This window comes from Platichthys flesus, chromosome 11 (assembly GCF_949316205.1).
Source record: "Platichthys flesus chromosome 11, fPlaFle2.1, whole genome shotgun sequence".
Taxonomy (NCBI): domain Eukaryota; kingdom Metazoa; phylum Chordata; class Actinopteri; order Pleuronectiformes; family Pleuronectidae; genus Platichthys; species Platichthys flesus.
The window spans coordinates 5,691,170-5,709,525 of record NC_084955.1 but is presented as its reverse complement, the minus strand read 5'-3'; the positions used below and the strand labels follow the sequence as shown (position 1 = coordinate 5,709,525).

The window sequence follows — 18,356 nt, the reverse complement described above, 5'->3', positions numbered from 1 at the left end:
ACATTGCATATATTGCAGACTTAATATGCAGAATATTTTATTTATCTTAGAAGTATAATAAATATTTGTGCAACTTAACAGAAATTCAAAGCTCTAACACAAAATCAAAAGTAAGACAGAGCTGCAAAATGAGACGAGTGGATGGAATAATGAAAACTGCATTAAGGATTTGTCTTTTCTATTCTCTCTTTACTATACTTGGCATTTTAACAGGCTAAGAGTTGATTATCTAAATTCGGATAAATTCTGAAATAATTGAGATGTGTACAGTAATTACAAAAATGTAATGCTATTCATGTTAATTTGATTTGTATACATACGCTGATATAAAAAAACTTGTAAATGAAATACGTGTGAGAAAGTTCTGTAATGGTCCATGTGTGTGTGTGTATTTAAGTTGGGGGCAAAGTGAATACAGAAAGTGTTTGCAGTGTTTGGTTTTGGGGATGTCAGTGTCCAGTTAAATGAAAGTAAAGGAGATATTAATATTTTATGTTTTCTCTATTGCTGATTGAGCTGCATATTTTCCTGTCGGAACCTTCAGGCCGGAACAATTGGTAGTGGACATTGTATCAGTCGATCAGTTTACAGTGAGAGACAGCGTACCCACGAGTGTGTAAACTTCACTTGTATCCTCTGAAGTTTGCGTACTAATCGTGGACTGTCTAAAAAAAAGGCACTGGAGTGTTCTTCAGGTCCGAATGGAGCTTGTAGGGAGCACGTTTGACGACTCTGTGTTTTCGGAGGCGAGAGACCGAGTGTGTGTGTCTCTGTCTTCATACAACGCGAAACTGTGTGAACCAGAGGTGAGTGAGTCCGACTCTAACCAACCAAACCAGGCAGGTTAACGCTGGTTAGTCTTGAAGTCAGGACTCAGTACTGCCAGGAAGGTGCAATGTCGAGTGGACAGTGTAAAGTGTACATGCTGTCACTTACCTGTTAACGTTAGCCTACCAATATTAGTCTAATACTTATTACTTGCTATCATTGGACTGGTGAAGTACCTGCTAACGTTAGCCGGCCAACATTAGCTTGCTAATCATTGCTAGCTAACAGAAGACTGCTGAAGTACCTGCTATCATTAGCCTCACAACGTTAGCCACCGCTACATCAATAAGGCGACCTCCCGTCAGAATAATTCTTTGAATATTTGTAAATGTTTTGTAAAGAACGATATGATTTATTTATGACATACTTATAAGTAATCAAATGTAACAAACTTCATGTATCAATTTTAGTTTTATTGAATCCTGGTGTTCTTTCTAATTTGTACCAGATACAGAATATATTCAGCAGTTTTCCCTAAATGAACAAAGATACTGTCAGGGTGGAAAATCGAGAGAACATGTAAGCTAGCTGTTAAACATTAAAGCTGAGTAAACTGGATCAAAGTGTATTTATCCATGTTGATCTATATGTATGTGTGATCATGTTAACTTAGTCCTAGTGTGTCTTATTTGTTGAGTATGTGTTGTGTTTGTTCTTTGGTTCAGTGACACTTTCTCATGTTGCATGTGTGGCTTACGTTCTTGTACAATGTGTAAAAGTCCAGAACATTCTCCACCAGTCAATGATAAGTGGCCCCTAATTACTCAAGTGTCTTTGTGTTGTTCTCCTGCGTCTTGCTCCTCTGCAGTGGTTTTGTGACAGCGCTGCTCTCGATACAGACGATGCCCTGGAGAAACAGAAAGTTTACAAGTTCAGAGGTGACCTGGCCGTGAGACAGGGGAACCATCAGGTTGGTATTAGGTCAATCGATCATCTCGAACCTCAGACCACTGCAATTTCATCTGAAAAGTTAGTGGCCAGAGTATCTGAGGATTTTAGCGTTTTCTCCTTAAACATTTATTTACGGCAAACCTGTTGTCATAAAGCAGTATTGAAGCATTAATGTGATGCTGCTCTTCAATTTTTAAATGTAAATCAATAGGATGTCAGTGGTACAGCTTCTGTCGTGTATCCAAAAGAGCACTGAAGGTTTTCATCACTTTTTAATTTAGACTATGATTACATTTGTTTACTTATTACCTACCATGTTTCAGTGTAAACTATATATATTGTAGTCGGCTGAAGACCTGAAATAAGCTCAAACCAGAAGTTGTTAGAGTAGTAAAAAAATTTTGTGAACTGCTATATTTTTATAAAACACTGCTATGTGACCATGATGTGTGGTTATACACACACGCAATGGTCCGTTATAAAATTCATTTATTTTTCTGTGATTTCACAGTTACGATACCAACAAAAGCTGCTTGGAACAAATTAAGATATTGACTTGACTCATAGTCGCTACCACATGATAACCTGTTCTATTGATGTCGTTCACAAAAGTGTTCCATTGTCCACTTTGATGTGTAGTGTGTTGTTGTGTTTCTGTTCTCATGGTGTGTGGGTTTAGAAAGCCTTAGAAGCATACAGCTGCTGCCTAGAGGTGCTCGCTGACAACAACTTGACCATCAGAAGAGATGTCATGGAGGGAATGGCCCGATGCTGCACCATACTGGGACAGAGAGACAAGGCTCTGCACTTGGCTGACTTACTGGTAAGTCACCTTTGAGATTTTCTTGTGAAGTGTTTTCCATGTAGCACAGTGTCACGTGCAGGGGTCTGTAACCTGCAGTGTTTGTGAATTCAATCAAGCGGCACCACATGGCACACTCTCATAGATAACTGTCCCCTAACTGTAGTTTTTGTTTCTTTTTAATTAGTAAACAAAATGTAAGGGTTCTTCCCTGATCCAAACCACATCCATCCACCTGGTTTCGTAGAAATCTGCTCTTTTAATTTTAACTCAATCCTGCAAAATATCAAGCGAAAAACATAGGTTGTGGTACTTATCGGTTAAGATAAATCCTACACAGAATTCCTAGTTATGAAAAAAATGTATTTTTTTCAAGCAGCCAGTTACTTTCATGTTTATCATTTGTTTTTTTCCCTGTCAATATCATGCAAGTAAACTCATCTAATCTCAAAGCTTTCTTAACACAGCCTTTATTTCTCAATGACTTTAGCTTTATGAGCCAATAACATTTGTGCTTTAATGTGTCTCAGGAAGCTCCAACATTGGTCTGCCTTAAAACACCTGGAACATCTTTAATAATTCAATATACCACATCTGCTTATTGTCGGCCCTCTGGTTTCAACTGTCCACCAGTGTCAGTGTTGCAGCCTTTGTCTTCAGAGGTTGTTTTTTCATGCAGCTTGTGAAATTACAACAACAGTAATACATCTTAAGTTTATCAGATGTTCTCTGAATGAGCCAGGTGCATTTTAGTGTTTAATTAAAATATCAGTAAGAAATGGGTTGAAAAGTTTGTAGTTGGTTGTAATTTTTACAACTTCTCTCTCCAGAGGAAAGAAGCCTCCAACACCAGTCACCTGACCAGCCTCCTGGTGCTGAAGGTCAGCATCAGTCAGAACACACACACCTGTAAATGTAATAAAAAAGTTATGTAATAAACATTACATTTTTTATTAAAGGTCAGCATCTACCAGCATTTCGGAGCCATGGGATCAAAGATGTCATGTCTCCAGCAGCTGTGCAGCCTGCTGCCCTTTAACCCATGGTACTGGTTCAACCTGGGTCAGATGTGTCTGCAGCTGCTGGAGAACAGACCCACAAGTAGGTTTGACTTCATTTCCCATCTCATTGAATACCCATATCATTTCTTTAGTCAGTTATGCAGTAGTAATTTTTTTGCTATATATAAATAAACAACCTTGTTCGGTTGTCTATATACTTACATATGGGTAATGTTATCGACCTTCATTAGGTTTATGTTCCTCTGAGAGGTGTGAATCAGCAGAAGAGAAGAAAGATGGAGAGACTGAGGAGATACAGGAGGAGGCAGCAGAGATGGATGAGGACAGACTCCGACTCAAAGCTTGCACTTGTTTCATCAGGACGAGGTACACTGTTTACTGTTTCCTAAATGTACGCCACATACACACAAATTATCAACCATTCTACAATAGAAGTAGGAACAAATACCACTAGAAACATATTGTTATAGTTGAAAATCATCATGTTTTGTGTAATCCAATAAATCATTCATTTATTTAAGGAATTCTGGAATTGATGGTTTTTCTTCAACTTTTGATTGGTTCTCACTTACACTCATGAAAACGGAGGACCCGAGATCAGTCCTACTCTATCAGGGCGGATGATGTTAACAGGTCTGAACAGGGCCTTAATGTCTCCCTGCTTGTTTTGTCTCCCTCAGACTCGTGTTGAGAATCCTCCGGCAGCAGCAGTCCTCCTTTGTGTTGCAGAGCAGTGAACGTGCCCTACAGACGACAGATGAGGCTCTGCAGCGGCTAAATCCCAAAGAATCAACACTGCAGACTCTCACTGAGGTGAGTACGCAATACTCACGCACACTGTATCAAGACCTGATATTTATGAAGTTAATGTAAGTCTAGTTGAAGGGCCACTGACTTAAAGTAACAAGACAGTTTTACACCATTCAGTGTTTCTCTTTGATTGCCCAGGTGATGTCAGAGGACCTAGTCCCAGACAAGATGAGGGAGGACTACCAGGATGGAGAGAGTCTGGCCAGTGTGTGTGTGCAGAGCTTCAGAGAGCGCTGGTGGGACAAGATCCTACTGACAGGTGTGTTAGAGACCGGCGAAAGTCTGAGTCAGACAGAGACGGACACAGAATCCTGATGTTGAATGTTTACAGACGGGACTGAAGACCACACTGAAGACGGCCCAGCCACTGATAGATCCCATCAAAGAGTATCGGACACAGACTGAATGAACTGAAAGTCAGATCCTGGGCCTCATGGTCACTTTATGTCTGTAAATCACTGCTACAGCTCAAATGTTTACTTTTGGTAATTTATAATGTATATAAAGACGGACACATCTCAACTTCCAGATTCGAACGCTGCCATCTTGAGCATTTTGAGCCAGAGTCTGCGGAGTAGTGATCAGCGGCTGGAGCTCTGTAGCCAGATCCCATTGATAAACCCGCTCAACCAATCACGTGTCAGTTTTCCCACATTTATATGATATCAAATCAGTATTAAAATCAAACTCTCTGGAAACATGTACATACATCAGTGTTATAACCTAAATATTCAGAAACACCTAGAAAAATGTATATGTTGTTTTCATTAAATATAAATGTTCTTCATAACCCATCTGCTAACATGGTGGAGGGTGGATTTATAACTTGTGCTGTAGCCAGCCACCAGGTAGCCATCAAGTCCAGTCATGTCATCATTTTCATCTACAGTCTATTATTCAAATGGAATAGTAATGTACCAGTGCACAGGGAGATTGTCCAGCACCAAACAACCCAGATGAACTTGACTGTTTTCCATCCTCTTCGTACTGTGTGAAATGTAATGACAGTGATTGTGTTCAGCATTGAAGTAAGACACAATGTCAGACATTTTCATCGATTGGGAGTCTAAATTGCTCATCAAACATTAAAATTGTTGATGTTGTTTATTTTGGTATTGTTTTTGCAGCTGAAATATTAAAACTTTTATTAAAACACAAACTTTTATGTTACATGTCTCATCTCAGGACTTGACTGGAGTTCGTCCCATTCAGGTTTTGTCACAACACTAAGCTGCCTGAGCAGCTGACCAACTAACTGAAAACCCATTTGAGGAGAGCAGAGGGGTCAAACACAAACACTTTGAATATTCTACTAAATCTCCGTTAATGAAAAAGTGCAAACATGATCAGTGTCTCCACACAGCAGGATGCAAAAACACAGGAGGATCACCTGGTGAAGTATCTTAACCTGATCCAGAGTCAGTGAAAGACTCGATCAGAGCCACATCTCATACAATCAGTGTCCGCGTAACAGTCTTACTATCAACAGCACAGCTGGAAGCAATGCCAAGATTCAAGAGTCTAACACTCCACATGCTACACACCTCACACACAGACAGCAAAGAACCATCTGTTCTCAATCAAATGGAGGACTTTTCTTTCTTCTCTTCCTTTCTTTCAAACAACATGATAGAACCACTTGCCCAACCTCAAATTGAAGATGGAACTGATAATCAAAAACACTGTCTCCAGACGCACCGAGCTCTTCTCCCATGCAGGTACAGGGGCCAAGATGAATCTACAGCACACGCTGCCCACAAGATGAATCTACAGCCAGACCCAGCTCCTTTGACACCACCTACGGGACGGGACAGAAGACGTTGGGACAGCCAGTCTGGAGGCCAGCTCCTTCAAACATAAATACTTCACTGAGAAGAAGCAAGAGCTTTACTGAGAGACTCACTGCATGTAAAGGAGCAGGACTTAATCCAACATGACCAAGACATGACAGAAATCAACAGACTGTGGAGTTATTAAGCATACACATGCACACACACACATGCGATACAGTTTAACTTTTAACTAAACTGTATCAGGATTAGTGTTGCAAAATTCCGGGAATATTCAAAGTTGGAAACTTTCCATTGGAATTAAAGGGAATATACGGGAAATTGTGTGGGTAATTTATACTGACTGTATTTACTTTGTCATATACAGACATAAATATAAATATTTTGTTTGTTATAGGCTGATTTGAGCCCTGAGGAAACTTGTCAGACTTGACTATATGCTTCTGCATTTTTGTATCATTCTTAACATAGGTCTTTGCAGAGTATTTGCAAATGTACACAGCCTATCCTTCTACATTGGCTGGGCTGAAATGTCTCCACACATGAGATAGTGCACGTGGCATTCTTCTGTAGAATAAGATGAGAAAAAGCTTGTAAAAAAACACAAAATCAATGCCAGAGATATAAATAGTTGGCCAATTGGAATTGTCTTTAAAAATATTTTACAATTGATGGATAAATGAATAGCAATAGGCTAGAGGAACAGATGAACAATCCTCAATAAGCATGCTAATATATTTCCCCAGTAATATCATCGAAACTTACCTGACTAGTCCTTCACACTACAGCAGGCCTCAATAGCTCTGCTAGTGTGCAGGATGCTGGCAATTATCTGTGCATGTGATGGAGAAATGCACAGTGCAGGGTTGAAATTCAACTTGCAGCGTGTGCTGCATTCCATACATCTTTAAAATGGAGTTTTGAATTATGTTTTTATTGCTCATTTTTAATTTGTGTATTATTATTATTTTTTTCAAAATTCCCCAAATTCCCAAGCTTATAATTTCCCATGGACAGTTTCCAGTAACAAAATACAAATACAAATACTTATCAGTCTAACAGAAAGCCAACAGGCTTATCTTTAGTGATGAATCATACTTAATACTTCAGACATGTACATGGTCAGCTGTGACGTTTCTCACTGAGCATTGAGCAGTCATTTTTATAGTAAAAAGCTCTTCTTCAGGACCGAATGTGACAGAAAAGAACATTCTCTATTTCAAAGTGACAGCCAAGCCAACACAGCATGTAAACTGATGTGTTGACAAACATTCTCTTGTTGTTCTCACCTTCCTTCCTGCCACATCTCCCGTGGTGTCAGCCAGTCCCTGCTCCACTGCCAGTGTTTGCCTGTGAAGCTGTGCCAGCCTCTCGCTCTCCCTCTCCTGCTCAGCGTCGACCTGCTGCAGGCGCTCCGCCACGTCGCCCTGCCAGTCGGACTCCAGGCCCAGCTGGCACGCCTCCGCCGGGGTTTCCTCCAGGATCTGCGTGCGAAGAGACACTTAATGGATAGAGGAGGAGGAGATCACAGATACCTGGGCCAAAATCCAGAGTTGGATGATTGTGAGGCTTTGATAGTTTCTTGTAAAGCCTGATGTACGAACGAATCAAGATCAAGTATATTTCAAATGTATTACACATGGTTCATAATGGAATGTGTCAAGGATCTGCATGTTTGATTCTGTGTGATGCAGACGCTCTGTGAGGCTCTTCTCCTCTGTCTGCCTTCCTCATCTTCCTCCTCCTCCTCCTCCACACCATGAGGGAAAATGGTCATGAAAAGAAAAAGATGTTGATACAACACCACATGGTAATAGTTTCAGCCAAATCACTGCAATAATATGGTCTCAATTACATTAATGTAAAAGCTGCAATTGGTCAAAACCTGATAAAGCTGACCTGTTACGGCTGTTACACTGTTCATTTACTCTATATCTAGCAAGGAAACAGTGATAAGTTATAAAATGTTATGGTATTACATTCGAAAATGGCTTTCTAGATTAATAAGAAGCAATATTGAGAAAGAAAAGCAAATACAAGCAAAGAACAGCAGGTTTTGGCGGTTAAATACGAATAATTGGTCAGCTGTTCATCTGGTCTCCAATAACGGTTGGTTGGAGAAAATCCTGGTGAGCAAGAACGTTCTCTGATGTTCAGGAAGTTCAGAGACTCGAACCAGTGACGGCACCAATTAAAAAAGGTTATTGTTATTTAAAATGTCAACGTTGCCAAGCTCTGCAGAGAAAATCATGATTGTAAAATACAATCCAAGTGATTAACAAACACTTCAAACCAAAAATGGTGTTGGGATCTTTCTGCAAAGTCAATCACCTGATTCTGCTGATGTCAATGACAGATGTTGCCATGGTGATGGTTATGAAAGGTCACGTGGATAAGGCAGTGAGCCGCTCGGGCAGCATACGGAGGAGGAGCAGCTCACACTGAGGAGGAGAAGGACACCCACCCTGAGCTGGAACTCATCTCAAAGCTCAGTGAATCGTGGTCGCTCTCTAGTGGTTTATCAAACTCTCAAGTCCAACTCTGCAGCATTTTTCAACCACAAGGGGCAAGACAGTTTCTCCGATGATCAAAACTGTACCTGCTACAGCCCAACAACAGTTATCTGATTACTTAAGCCATGCAATCATGAGACACAACAAATGTGATCTGAACCACATAAGAGTTGAGATTTGATTTACATTTATTTTCTTCGTCTTGGAAGTGCAATGTATATGTTTCAGATTTAATAAAGATTCTATCAATCTTCACAATCTAGATTGGACTGAACACAATAAGAAAATATCAGCGTTAGGAACAAAACAGAATTTTTAAATTAACCAGAATCTAGTTCCCCAAACGGCGATTCCTTGTCAAATCATCAGACTTTAGGGAAAACCACCACAGATCTTAATGAAAGAAGATGTGTGTTCGTAGCATTGGTCACATGAGAAACTGACGGAACCAAATTGCCTGTGCTTAGGATCTCAATATAGGGAGATATATGCGTTATTATAGGTCCCCATGAAATCCTTACATGATAACTCCTTGTGAGCTGTTTTTTGTTGTTTGTTACACAATGTACTGTTCTGCAGCTGCTGTAGCACTTTGGTTAAAGAAATATTTCCCCATGGGACAATAGACTACTTGATTTGCTTTGAAATGGTTATCAGGTTCTCAACAGTACTCTTGATGTAACAATAAATAAATTATGAGTGATAATAACTACTATAAAGCCAAACCTCAAAACTAGTCAGATCTCCGTATTACGTACCATGAAGGACTCTAGAGAGTTTGGCCCTTGAGTCTTTGCTTGTCATTAGGGATCAGAGCATGGTCAGGCACATGCAACAATATTTTAGATTTACTCTTACAACCACAATGAAATAAAAAAAACTATTGACATACTCTCTAAGATGATAACAAAATGAGTTGTGGTGTAAAAAAGAAAATATTGAAATAGGAACAAACTAATGAATCAGAACCGCTGGGATAGTTGTAAAAAAGAATCAGATCCTCATTATTTTTGAATGATCTTGTGTCGTTAAGCTTTTGAATTTGTTTAATGATAACTTCACATCTCTTTATTCAAAAGGGAGGTTTCATGAAAGTGGATGATAACTTATGATATAATTGTATTTACAGTCACTCCTTTCTGTCTGATGGATGCAGCTGTATTTCAAACCCTCAGGTGGCTGCAGCAGGAAGCTGGGCTTTTGTCGTGTTAGTCACGCCCCTTTCTGCTGCTGGCTGTCTCTGGATGGTCAAGTGCGATCTGGTGCAAATTTCACAGGAAGTGCTGGTATAGTGCAAAACATTGGCAATTGATACTGGTGTTACATCCTGAACACACATCCGGTGCTGGCGTTTTTCTTTCAAAATAAGAGCGTGATATGAACCAGTCTCAAAGCCCAGAACTTGGCAAAAATGAAGCAGGAAGACAGTGGTTGTGAGCATTTATAGCAAAGATAATGAGAATAATAAGATAATTTTCTCTCGCTGAGTGACAGAGGAAAATTGATGAACACTGAGGTTACATCACTCCTGAACTCATGACCTCACATTGGCAGCCTGTCTGTTCCTGTGCTGATTTTAAGATGCTGTCACTGGTTTTTAAGCACTTCATGGTCTCGAACCAGCAGATATCTCACACATCCTGAGTGTATGAACCAGGACGGCTCCTCAGGTGCTCTGTTATGAGTCTGTAGCTTTTTCCCAAAAACTTTTGGTGAGGCAGCTTTCAGCTTTTATGCTTGAAGCCCGAAACTCTCTACCTGAGGACCTGAGAGCAGCCCGAAGTGTTGACATCTTTCAACCAACTATTAAAACTCTCTGGCCTGGCTTCAAATTTCTATTCAGATCTATCTCTATTAATATAATATTTAAATTCCATTTTAGAGATTTATATTAATTATATTAATTATAATTTGTAAAAAATAGTTTTATTATTATAACAGCTTTTAAAATCTTTTTTATGGTAGTTCATTGTCAGCATTTTTTTTGTTCTGTGTTATTCTTGACTAATCAATCAATTGTGAAACACTAACCTGTATGAAAGGTACAATACAAATAAAGTTTGTTAAATTGATTAATTGAATTCCCACTGTCAACTTATGTTAATAAGTCCTATTATTATCCTGTGAGTTATAACAAACAAAGTAACAGAGGTCTCTGTACTCTGAGTAAACCAAATAATTATATCTTGTTCCCTTACCCTCTGCTTTCTGGGTTTTATCTGTTTTGCATCGATCGGTCTTTGTTGTGCGGAAGCTGTTATATTTATGACCTAAGGGTTTTTTACTTTGAAAAGCTGCTGCGGATATGTATGCCTGTCCTCCAGAAGCTTCCCCATGTGTACAGCTAGCTGCCTGTGATTAGCCACGTCATGTAAAGTTAGCAGTGGAGCGGTAGTGATATATCTGGCAGCCTGGCTCGTAGTGTGATTTGGGGGAGGACACTGATTCATTGACGGAGAGGGGGCGCTTGTTTCGGGGTTAGAGGTCGGCAGTAACCCGTTGGGAAGATGTCAGACCTCGGGGACTGGTTCAAAAGCATCCCGTTCATCACCAGGTCCTGGTTCGCTGCTTCCATCGCTGTGCCCCTCATCGGGAAGCTGGGGCTGGTGGACTTCAGACACCTGGTGCTGGTGCCGGAGTACGTCTTCAGCAAGTTCCATGTACGTTGTTGTTGTTCTGCTCTCTGCTGTGTTGGTCTGTCGGCGTGAACTCGCTGCTTGTGTGTTAGATGAGCTAGCTTAGTTAGCAGTTGGCTAACGGGGCTCACTGAGCAGGCCCCGAGGTGTGTGACAGCCAATCACAGGCTGAGACGTAGTAGGTAAGCACTTCCGGTTGCTGTCAAAATGCTACTTAATTTAGCAACAGCGAGATGAATGTGTAAATATAACACGATGGTTGATTCACCAGAGAACCGAGCAGACATGTTGTAATTCACACGAGCAGCTTTAATTAAAGAAGTTACTCACAGACTCATTATTAAACGACCTTACCCTCCATTACTCACTGAGAGGTTTAACAATGTTAGCTCAGCAGGACGTGAATTTTTTTCGTGGAAATCCCAAAATGAACCCTGGAGCCTGGTTACTTGCAGTAGTGAAGAGTAACCAAGTGCTGATCACATTGAAGTATGTGTAGTTTACTTGAGTACTTCTATTTTATTGTACAACCCATTAGGATATTAAGCAGTTTGTTAGCTTAACCCCCACGTAACATTAATGCTCCTTAACAATAATCCGTGTATACATATGTGTTTGATGATATCTTTGATACTTGAGCTACATTGATTTGTTGATAAACTTTTTTTTTTGTTATGTTGTTTAAGACTTGTGATGTTAAAACATGTTAGCAGGCAGGATTGAAATACGAGTCCTGAAAAACTCCACTCAGGTCAAAATAGGACCGATACCCAATTTGATACCACAGCGAAAAAAACAAACAATAGACTTCATCACACACTCTTTAATGAAAGTATTTGAACATACAAAAAACAACAATGGCTATGTAGCCTTCAAGTAATAGTTAAGGAAACATAAAGCAGACCAGTGGCATGTGTGAGAATTATGATACGTCAGTTATCAGGTACAGCTCATTGACTAAGAAAACAGAAGAGGCTGCATTGCAATGTACCACACAAACACACACACACACACACACACACACACACACACACACACACACACACACACACACACAGACACACACACACACACATCAAATAAATGATCCGATGGCTATTGTTCGTGCATTTTCAGAGTCATCAAGGATTTATTAGACTCAGTAGAAGAAAAAGTTCATAACATAGTTATATGGACAAACCTCAGCAGATCCAAAATCAGCTTAGCCAAATAATGCATCCCCCACCCCGTCCCAGGTCACTTTACAGACACCCTGTGATCAAACCCTTTTCCCAACTAATATTTTGGGTTTTGCTCTTAATTGATCATTTCATACATTAAACACTCATCTAGTCTGAGAAAAGCAAATCTTAGCATTTAGTCAAGTACACAACTGCCAAAAATGATTTCTAGAGATCGATAAACAGATTTGCTTCTTTTAGACGTTTGACCCGCTTGTATAAAGGTCAGGTCTATGGACATGCATTTCATGGCAACTGTTCTGCAGATCAAGTGACACCTTCAGCTCTTCAACACTTAATAAAGACACTAAATCAACATGTGATAGGAAAAGATATGTTTTAGCTCAGGCTGTATATGATTGAGTTAGGCAGTTTTGGATTTTTTCACATTTTAAAGCCAACAACATCAACTCACATGTACTACTTTAGAGCAAAATAGCAGAATTACTGGTAACTATTTCTAATAATATTCAAACTTGAACTACATTTAACTGTTAATATTCATCTAGTTTGATGACATTTAAATATGTTTATGTACAAACTGTTTACTCAAATACTTCCTCCATCAGAGTGTATCTGAGCAGCAAAGAGCAAGCTGTTTGTTGCATGTATATTGCATAGTAATGTCATTATTTCCATGCAATATATATACTGTATACTGTGTATTATGGTAAGATTGTGTGTTTTTTATACAGCACTTTTATAGTCTTGATGACCAAGTGCTTTACAGTACAGTCCACATTCAGTGCATCTATGTGCAGCACTTTCTCTACCATACATTTCTCGTACACTGCCAGCACAGCCAACAGAGTCGTTTTGGGCTTCAGTATCTTGCCCAAGGACACTTTGGCATGGGGATTGAGGTAGACTGGGAGCTAACCGCCAACCTTCTGGTGAGTGGAAGGCCCAGTCTAACTCCTGAGCCACAGCTGCCCCCATATGCCCCCAACACTTAGATCAAGACCTTACTGTTTAGTTTTGTCAGTGGACACTATACAAGCTTTAATAGATGATAAAAAACAGTCAGTATTTTGAGGGTTGCAGAGGGGGTTGGAGCCAATCCCATTAGGCGAAAGCCGGGGTACACCCTGGACAGGTTGCCCACAGAGACAAACAACCATTCCCACTCACATCTATTCAGTCAGTCACAGAGAGAAACTCCACACAGAAAGATCCCAGCCAACGACCCCCCCCATCATAAATCATTAAATGTGCAGACGGCACATTTGGCACTTTTGCTTCATTAAATGTCATCACGCACCAAAATTGATTCAGATGGGGTTTTTTTTCTACCCTAATGAATCCACGAAAAAAATCTTTATTCATCATCATCATTTTCTTGTACTATTGTTTATTGCTACACACACCACTTCAGTTTTAACTGTTTTATAAAATTCCCTTGAGAATCACTGATTTATCACAGAAAATGCTTCATCCTTTCATCACCTCTTGAATGCCACACTGATCCGACTTCTGTCACCATCAAACAAACCCTTTGAATCCAGTTGTGCTGTGGCGGCTCTGCAGAGGAACGCCAGCTGTCAGATGCCACTGTTTGAGAGCGTCGACGTTTTTCTTTGTAACTCAATAGAGACCCGAGGCTGGATCTGCGCAAATGCACACAGCCATGTTAAGATCTTACTACATTTCTGTCAGATGAACGTCTCTTCTGTTTGTTTCAGCTCTGGAGGCCAGTGACAGCCACTTTGTATTTCCCGGTTACCCCTAACACCGGCTTCCTGTACATGGTCAACCTGTATTTCCTCTACCACTACTCCACTCGGCTAGAGACGGGTGAGATTGCTAATGTTTTTCTTTGAACACACACAGTCACATTTAATACTCTTCCCGTCACGCTGATCTGTTCTTGGTGTGGTTTTGCAGGAGGATTTGATGGCAGACCTGCAGACTATATCTTCATGCTCCTCTTCAACTGGATCTGCATCGTTGTATCCTTCTGAGCGGCATCACTGAATACCAGCAACCTCCAGTTCCAATGACAAATAATCTACCTACAGTAAATTAGTCCTTCAACAGCTAAGGTTAAATCCCTGTTAGCCTGTTTCCCCTCTACCACACTGTGCTGCTTCCTTTCTCCTCTGCATCCCTCGTTCGTCTGTCTTTTCTGTACCTCTCCCTCCCTCCCTCCCTGCCTCCCTGCAGCACTGTGCCATGTCAGGGAGGCTCTGTGCCAGTGGCCCAGTGTCAGTCTACCCCTGCAGAGCAGAGAAACCTAATCTAGGTCACATGCAGTACCAGCAGTGCAGTACACTTTTTTTTCGTGAGTTCAGCTTTGGCACTTTTGACAATTCTTGACTTGAGGCAAACCTCAGTTTTCCCAAAAGTTTGTTTTTTCTCACCTCTGGCTAATTGTGGACATGGGTGAAAAAAGGAAAAGACTACGTGTGTGAGGTGTGGAAGGTGTGGGAGGGTTAGGAGGGGACTAATTTGTCAAGGTCAGATGTCTTGCTCACAGGGCGAAGAGGCTGAAGAAGTGGGGGATTTAAACTGGCAACCTTCCAGCCCCAGCTGCTGTAATCTTAAGGCTCCAGCTGTGATTGTACTCAGCCACAAAGTTGCTGTCCTTGACTCTGTGTGTGTGTAGATAACTGGGATGCTGATGAACATGCGGGTGAGACTCCTCTTGTTTTCTCTGTATTTTTATCAAAACATGAAATCATAGCCACTGTCAATATATATATGTATATAAACGCCAAAAGCCAACAGTCTCCTTAAATTCAATCAAGCTGCACCAACTTGTAAATACTCATGGATATCAGTTCCAAAAATGTGCCAGATTTTTCTTCTTCGAATTTAGACGATCCAATAATATATACATTTTCTGCAAATAGATGTTTTTCCATTTGTTTTTCACTGTGACACTGTTGTGCTTCTGGCTTTATGATGAACAGACTTCAGTACGGTAACAATAGGTTGAGGTTAAATGTATTTATAGTTTTTACACAGCTGTGTTTCTGATGCTTTCCTTTGGCTGCTTGTGTTTCAGCTACTCATGATCCCACTGATCATGTCCGTGTTGTACGTCTGGGCTCAGTTCAATAAAGACACCATCGTCTCCTTCTGGTTCGGAACACGCTTCAAGGTACGTCATGTACATTCCAAATGGTACTTTTTGTATCTTGTCTTATTTAAGTTTGGTAGGGTCATATATGATGTGAATTTGAAGAGTTTTTATCATTCAACATGCAGATAGTTCTAATGAAATGCTTTATGTCTGTCTCAGGCACATTATCTACCGTGGGTCATCTTGGCCTTTAACTTCATCATTGGAGGCTCGTAAGTAATTATTTTTGATAAGTAGGATCAAAGTCACATTTGAATGGTTTCAATTTGAACACACTGCACTATAAGGGCTCCTTCTCACCTAACTTGTTTGGTCCGGACCTTCAGAATGTTCAGTTAAGTCCGAACCAAAGTAAAGATTGCGAGAGGTTCTTCAGACCACAGACCAAGTGTAGTCTGAACAGACTAAAAAGAGTTGGTCTCAGTCCAGATGAAACTGCAGTGTGAAAACACTTAGTTGCATATTTTCCTACTTTTTGACTGGTAGGAAACAGAGACGGCACGAAACAAGAATAGAAGAAGAAAAAGAAGTGAAAGCATCCAGGAGGATTTCTTGCTGTCTTTCTGCTGACCATATCATTTTTAAAAGATGAGGACGTATTCTAGCATGTCGAGTACTAGTAGTGATAAAATGATGATATTGCAGTGGCAATGAAATTGACAAAATTAACTAGTTCATACATTTTCTCTTACTACTGCCTGCTGAATTGACAACACGCCAACTGCTTTAGTAGAAAATAACCTGAAAATGAGCATTTATATGTTTTAAGTATTATAACTGTATGTGTACATTTGACACCAGCACATTGTAACTGAGAAAAATCTGCACAACTTTCCTGTTACTCCACAGTTTTGTGAATGAACTGACTGGGAACCTGGTGGGTCACCTCTACTTCTTCCTCATGTTCAAATACCCCATAGACCTGGGTGGACGCTCCTTCCTCACCACACCACAGTTCTTGTGAGTTCTTTTTTTTTTTCATCCTGTGGTTTATTTTGAAGTTTTAGCCTCCTGTCGATTTAGTTTTAACAATCGACCCTCCGATTGACTAATCCGGACGTGTATGGCCTGTCAAGAATAGCCATAATTCCATCCAATTCTTTTCATAAAATTATATTTTTTACCTCATTTTCAACTGTTTTAATGTCAAATGTTTTGTTGTTTTATTGTTTGAAAATCACATTTCATCTCATCCCTGTGCACATCTCTCTCCTCCTTCCAGGTATCGCTTTTTCCCCAACAGAAGGGGAGGGGTGTCAGGCTTTGGAGCCCCCCCCAGCAGGAGACCAGTTGCCCAGGAGCCGGCGGCAGGAGGTCGGGGAGGACGTTACAACTGGGGCGAAGGCTTCCGCCTGGGGGACGACTGAGAGGAGGCCAGAGGAGATGGCTTCACCTTCCTCCTCCTTTGCTACCAACAACAAACAGCCGTGCAGCTGATGATTGAAGTTAAAATGTCTGCTTCTTCACATTCTTCTCTGTTTGAGGGAATGAACAAACATCTCTGTGAATTAATTCAACTTCATGTTTAGTTTTAAAGGATATGACGAGATGGAATTTGAAGAAGCGTGCATTTCAACTGAAAGAGCAGCACGTAGCAGGACTCGGACTCTGGCTGAAGGCTCAGTTCACCATGAAATCCAATAATACACTTCTGCTGTCGAGTCCAAGTGAAGCAGATAGAAGAGAACATGAATAAATAGTTTGTTTTTGTAATTTGATGATTCTTGATCTCCCCTCCCCTTTTTCCTTCTGCCTTTCTTTCTTTCATCCCTCCTTCACCTCTTCTCCACACACTGCCACTGCACTGCCGAGGTGAGATGCTGCAGCTGCACACAAGCACGCTGCTGATTTTGATTCATGTGTTCCTGTCCTCCGTCTCTCTCTGTGTTGCCATATCAGATTACAGTGTAATTACCAACGCACAGGGGCCGCGCTCCCTGTCGTCCCTCCACAGAACATAAAGCGTCAGAGATGAGCACTGTCTCCAGGTCGGAATGTACATGGGTGTAAAATGTTTGTGGAGCCCCCTGTGGCACAGAACTGACCTTTCTTCTGTCTTAAGATGTGATGATCTGAACCAAAATGAGGTGAAAATGGGAGTTTGCTTTTTTTTGTAAATATAACAGTTCATTGAAAAGGCAATTGAGTCTGAGTGTATGAATATCTTACTTTCCCCTCTTCCAGCTCTGAGCTAAAATATTTCTCCAAAATCAGGAGTGAGGGGAGGGATTTCAGCTGATCATGTGCCTGTGTGGTAAAGCTTTGGCTGATACTAAAGTTTATTTTCATGATCAACTAATTATTTTTGTGATTTTTGTTCTATGAATTTCAGAAAATACAGTGAAAAAGATTTGGCTCTGACAAGTCTAAAAAAAAAAAGTTCAGACGTGTTTCCAGTTCATTAACACTAGTAATTTTTTCTGCTAATGCAGAGATGTAAAGGTAATGATTTCACCCGTCTTGTTTGTTGATTGGTTTATGAGCAAGATTACACAACAACTACTCAACGGATTACAATGAAACTTGGAAGAATGTATTATGGGTCAAGGAAGAAACATTACAAATTTGGTAACTGTTGGGCCTTGACAAAGTTTGGCGCTCTGAGTGCTATTCTAGTGAGATATGAATTTGTAATTGCATTTCAAGTGCAGATAAAAATAACTGATAACTGGACGCTGTGTTGCTCGGGCTTAAAGTTCTTGGAGGTTTGCATATACAACACTAACTTCTTTAACCAGTGGATGTATAATAGCAGGAAG

At 40.4% G+C, this 18,356-nt stretch overlaps 2 protein-coding genes across 3 annotated transcripts; both read left to right on the top strand.

Annotated features, from left to right (window-relative positions):
- The first annotated feature begins 576 nt into the window (after positions 1 to 576).
- On the top strand, positions 577 to 7,893 carry zgc:101716 (uncharacterized protein LOC492784 homolog). Of its 2 annotated transcripts, XM_062399848.1 has the most exons (9): positions 577 to 806; positions 1,637 to 1,738; positions 2,399 to 2,542; positions 3,352 to 3,402; positions 3,481 to 3,622; positions 3,774 to 3,909; positions 4,224 to 4,356; positions 4,492 to 4,612; positions 7,465 to 7,893. In XM_062399848.1, the coding sequence occupies exons 1-9, from the start codon at positions 702 to 704 to the stop codon at positions 7,497 to 7,499; spliced, it is 969 nt and encodes a 322-aa protein (XP_062255832.1). In that variant the 5' UTR covers positions 577 to 701; the 3' UTR covers positions 7,500 to 7,893. The 2 variants fall into 2 exon arrangements, with proteins under 2 accessions (XP_062255832.1, XP_062255830.1); XM_062399846.1 differs by lacking the exon at positions 7,465 to 7,893 and having other exon boundaries at positions 4,492 to 5,525.
- Positions 7,894 to 10,976: 3,083 nt separating this feature from the next.
- derl1 (derlin 1) lies at positions 10,977 to 17,892 on the top strand. Its single transcript, XM_062400127.1, has 8 exons — positions 10,977 to 11,316; positions 14,195 to 14,306; positions 14,397 to 14,461; positions 15,118 to 15,144; positions 15,520 to 15,615; positions 15,757 to 15,809; positions 16,447 to 16,557; positions 16,820 to 17,892. The coding sequence occupies exons 1-8, from the start codon at positions 11,164 to 11,166 to the stop codon at positions 16,962 to 16,964; spliced, it is 762 nt and encodes a 253-aa protein (XP_062256111.1). The 5' UTR covers positions 10,977 to 11,163; the 3' UTR covers positions 16,965 to 17,892.
- The last annotated feature ends 464 nt before the right edge of the window (positions 17,893 to 18,356 follow it).

What these genes read in the sequence shown, in the direction of transcription:
- zgc:101716 (XM_062399846.1), top strand. Translation starts at nt 702, where the DNA reads ATGGAGCTTGTAGGGAGCACGTTTGACGACTCTGTGTTTTCGGAGGCG. An exon ending in ACTTGTTTCATCAGGACGAG is followed by an intron (nt 3,910 to 4,223) that starts GTACACTGTTTA and finishes TGTCTCCCTCAG; the next exon opens with ACTCGTGTTGAGAATCCTCC. An exon ending in CACTGCAGACTCTCACTGAG is followed by an intron (nt 4,357 to 4,491) that starts GTGAGTACGCAA and finishes TTGATTGCCCAG; the next exon opens with GTGATGTCAGAGGACCTAGT.
- derl1 (XM_062400127.1), top strand. Translation starts at nt 11,164, where the DNA reads ATGTCAGACCTCGGGGACTGGTTCAAAAGCATCCCGTTCATCACCAGG. An exon ending in GGTTCGGAACACGCTTCAAG is followed by an intron (nt 15,616 to 15,756) that starts GTACGTCATGTA and finishes TGTCTGTCTCAG; the next exon opens with GCACATTATCTACCGTGGGT. An exon ending in AACTTCATCATTGGAGGCTC is followed by an intron (nt 15,810 to 16,446) that starts GTAAGTAATTAT and finishes GTTACTCCACAG; the next exon opens with TTTTGTGAATGAACTGACTG.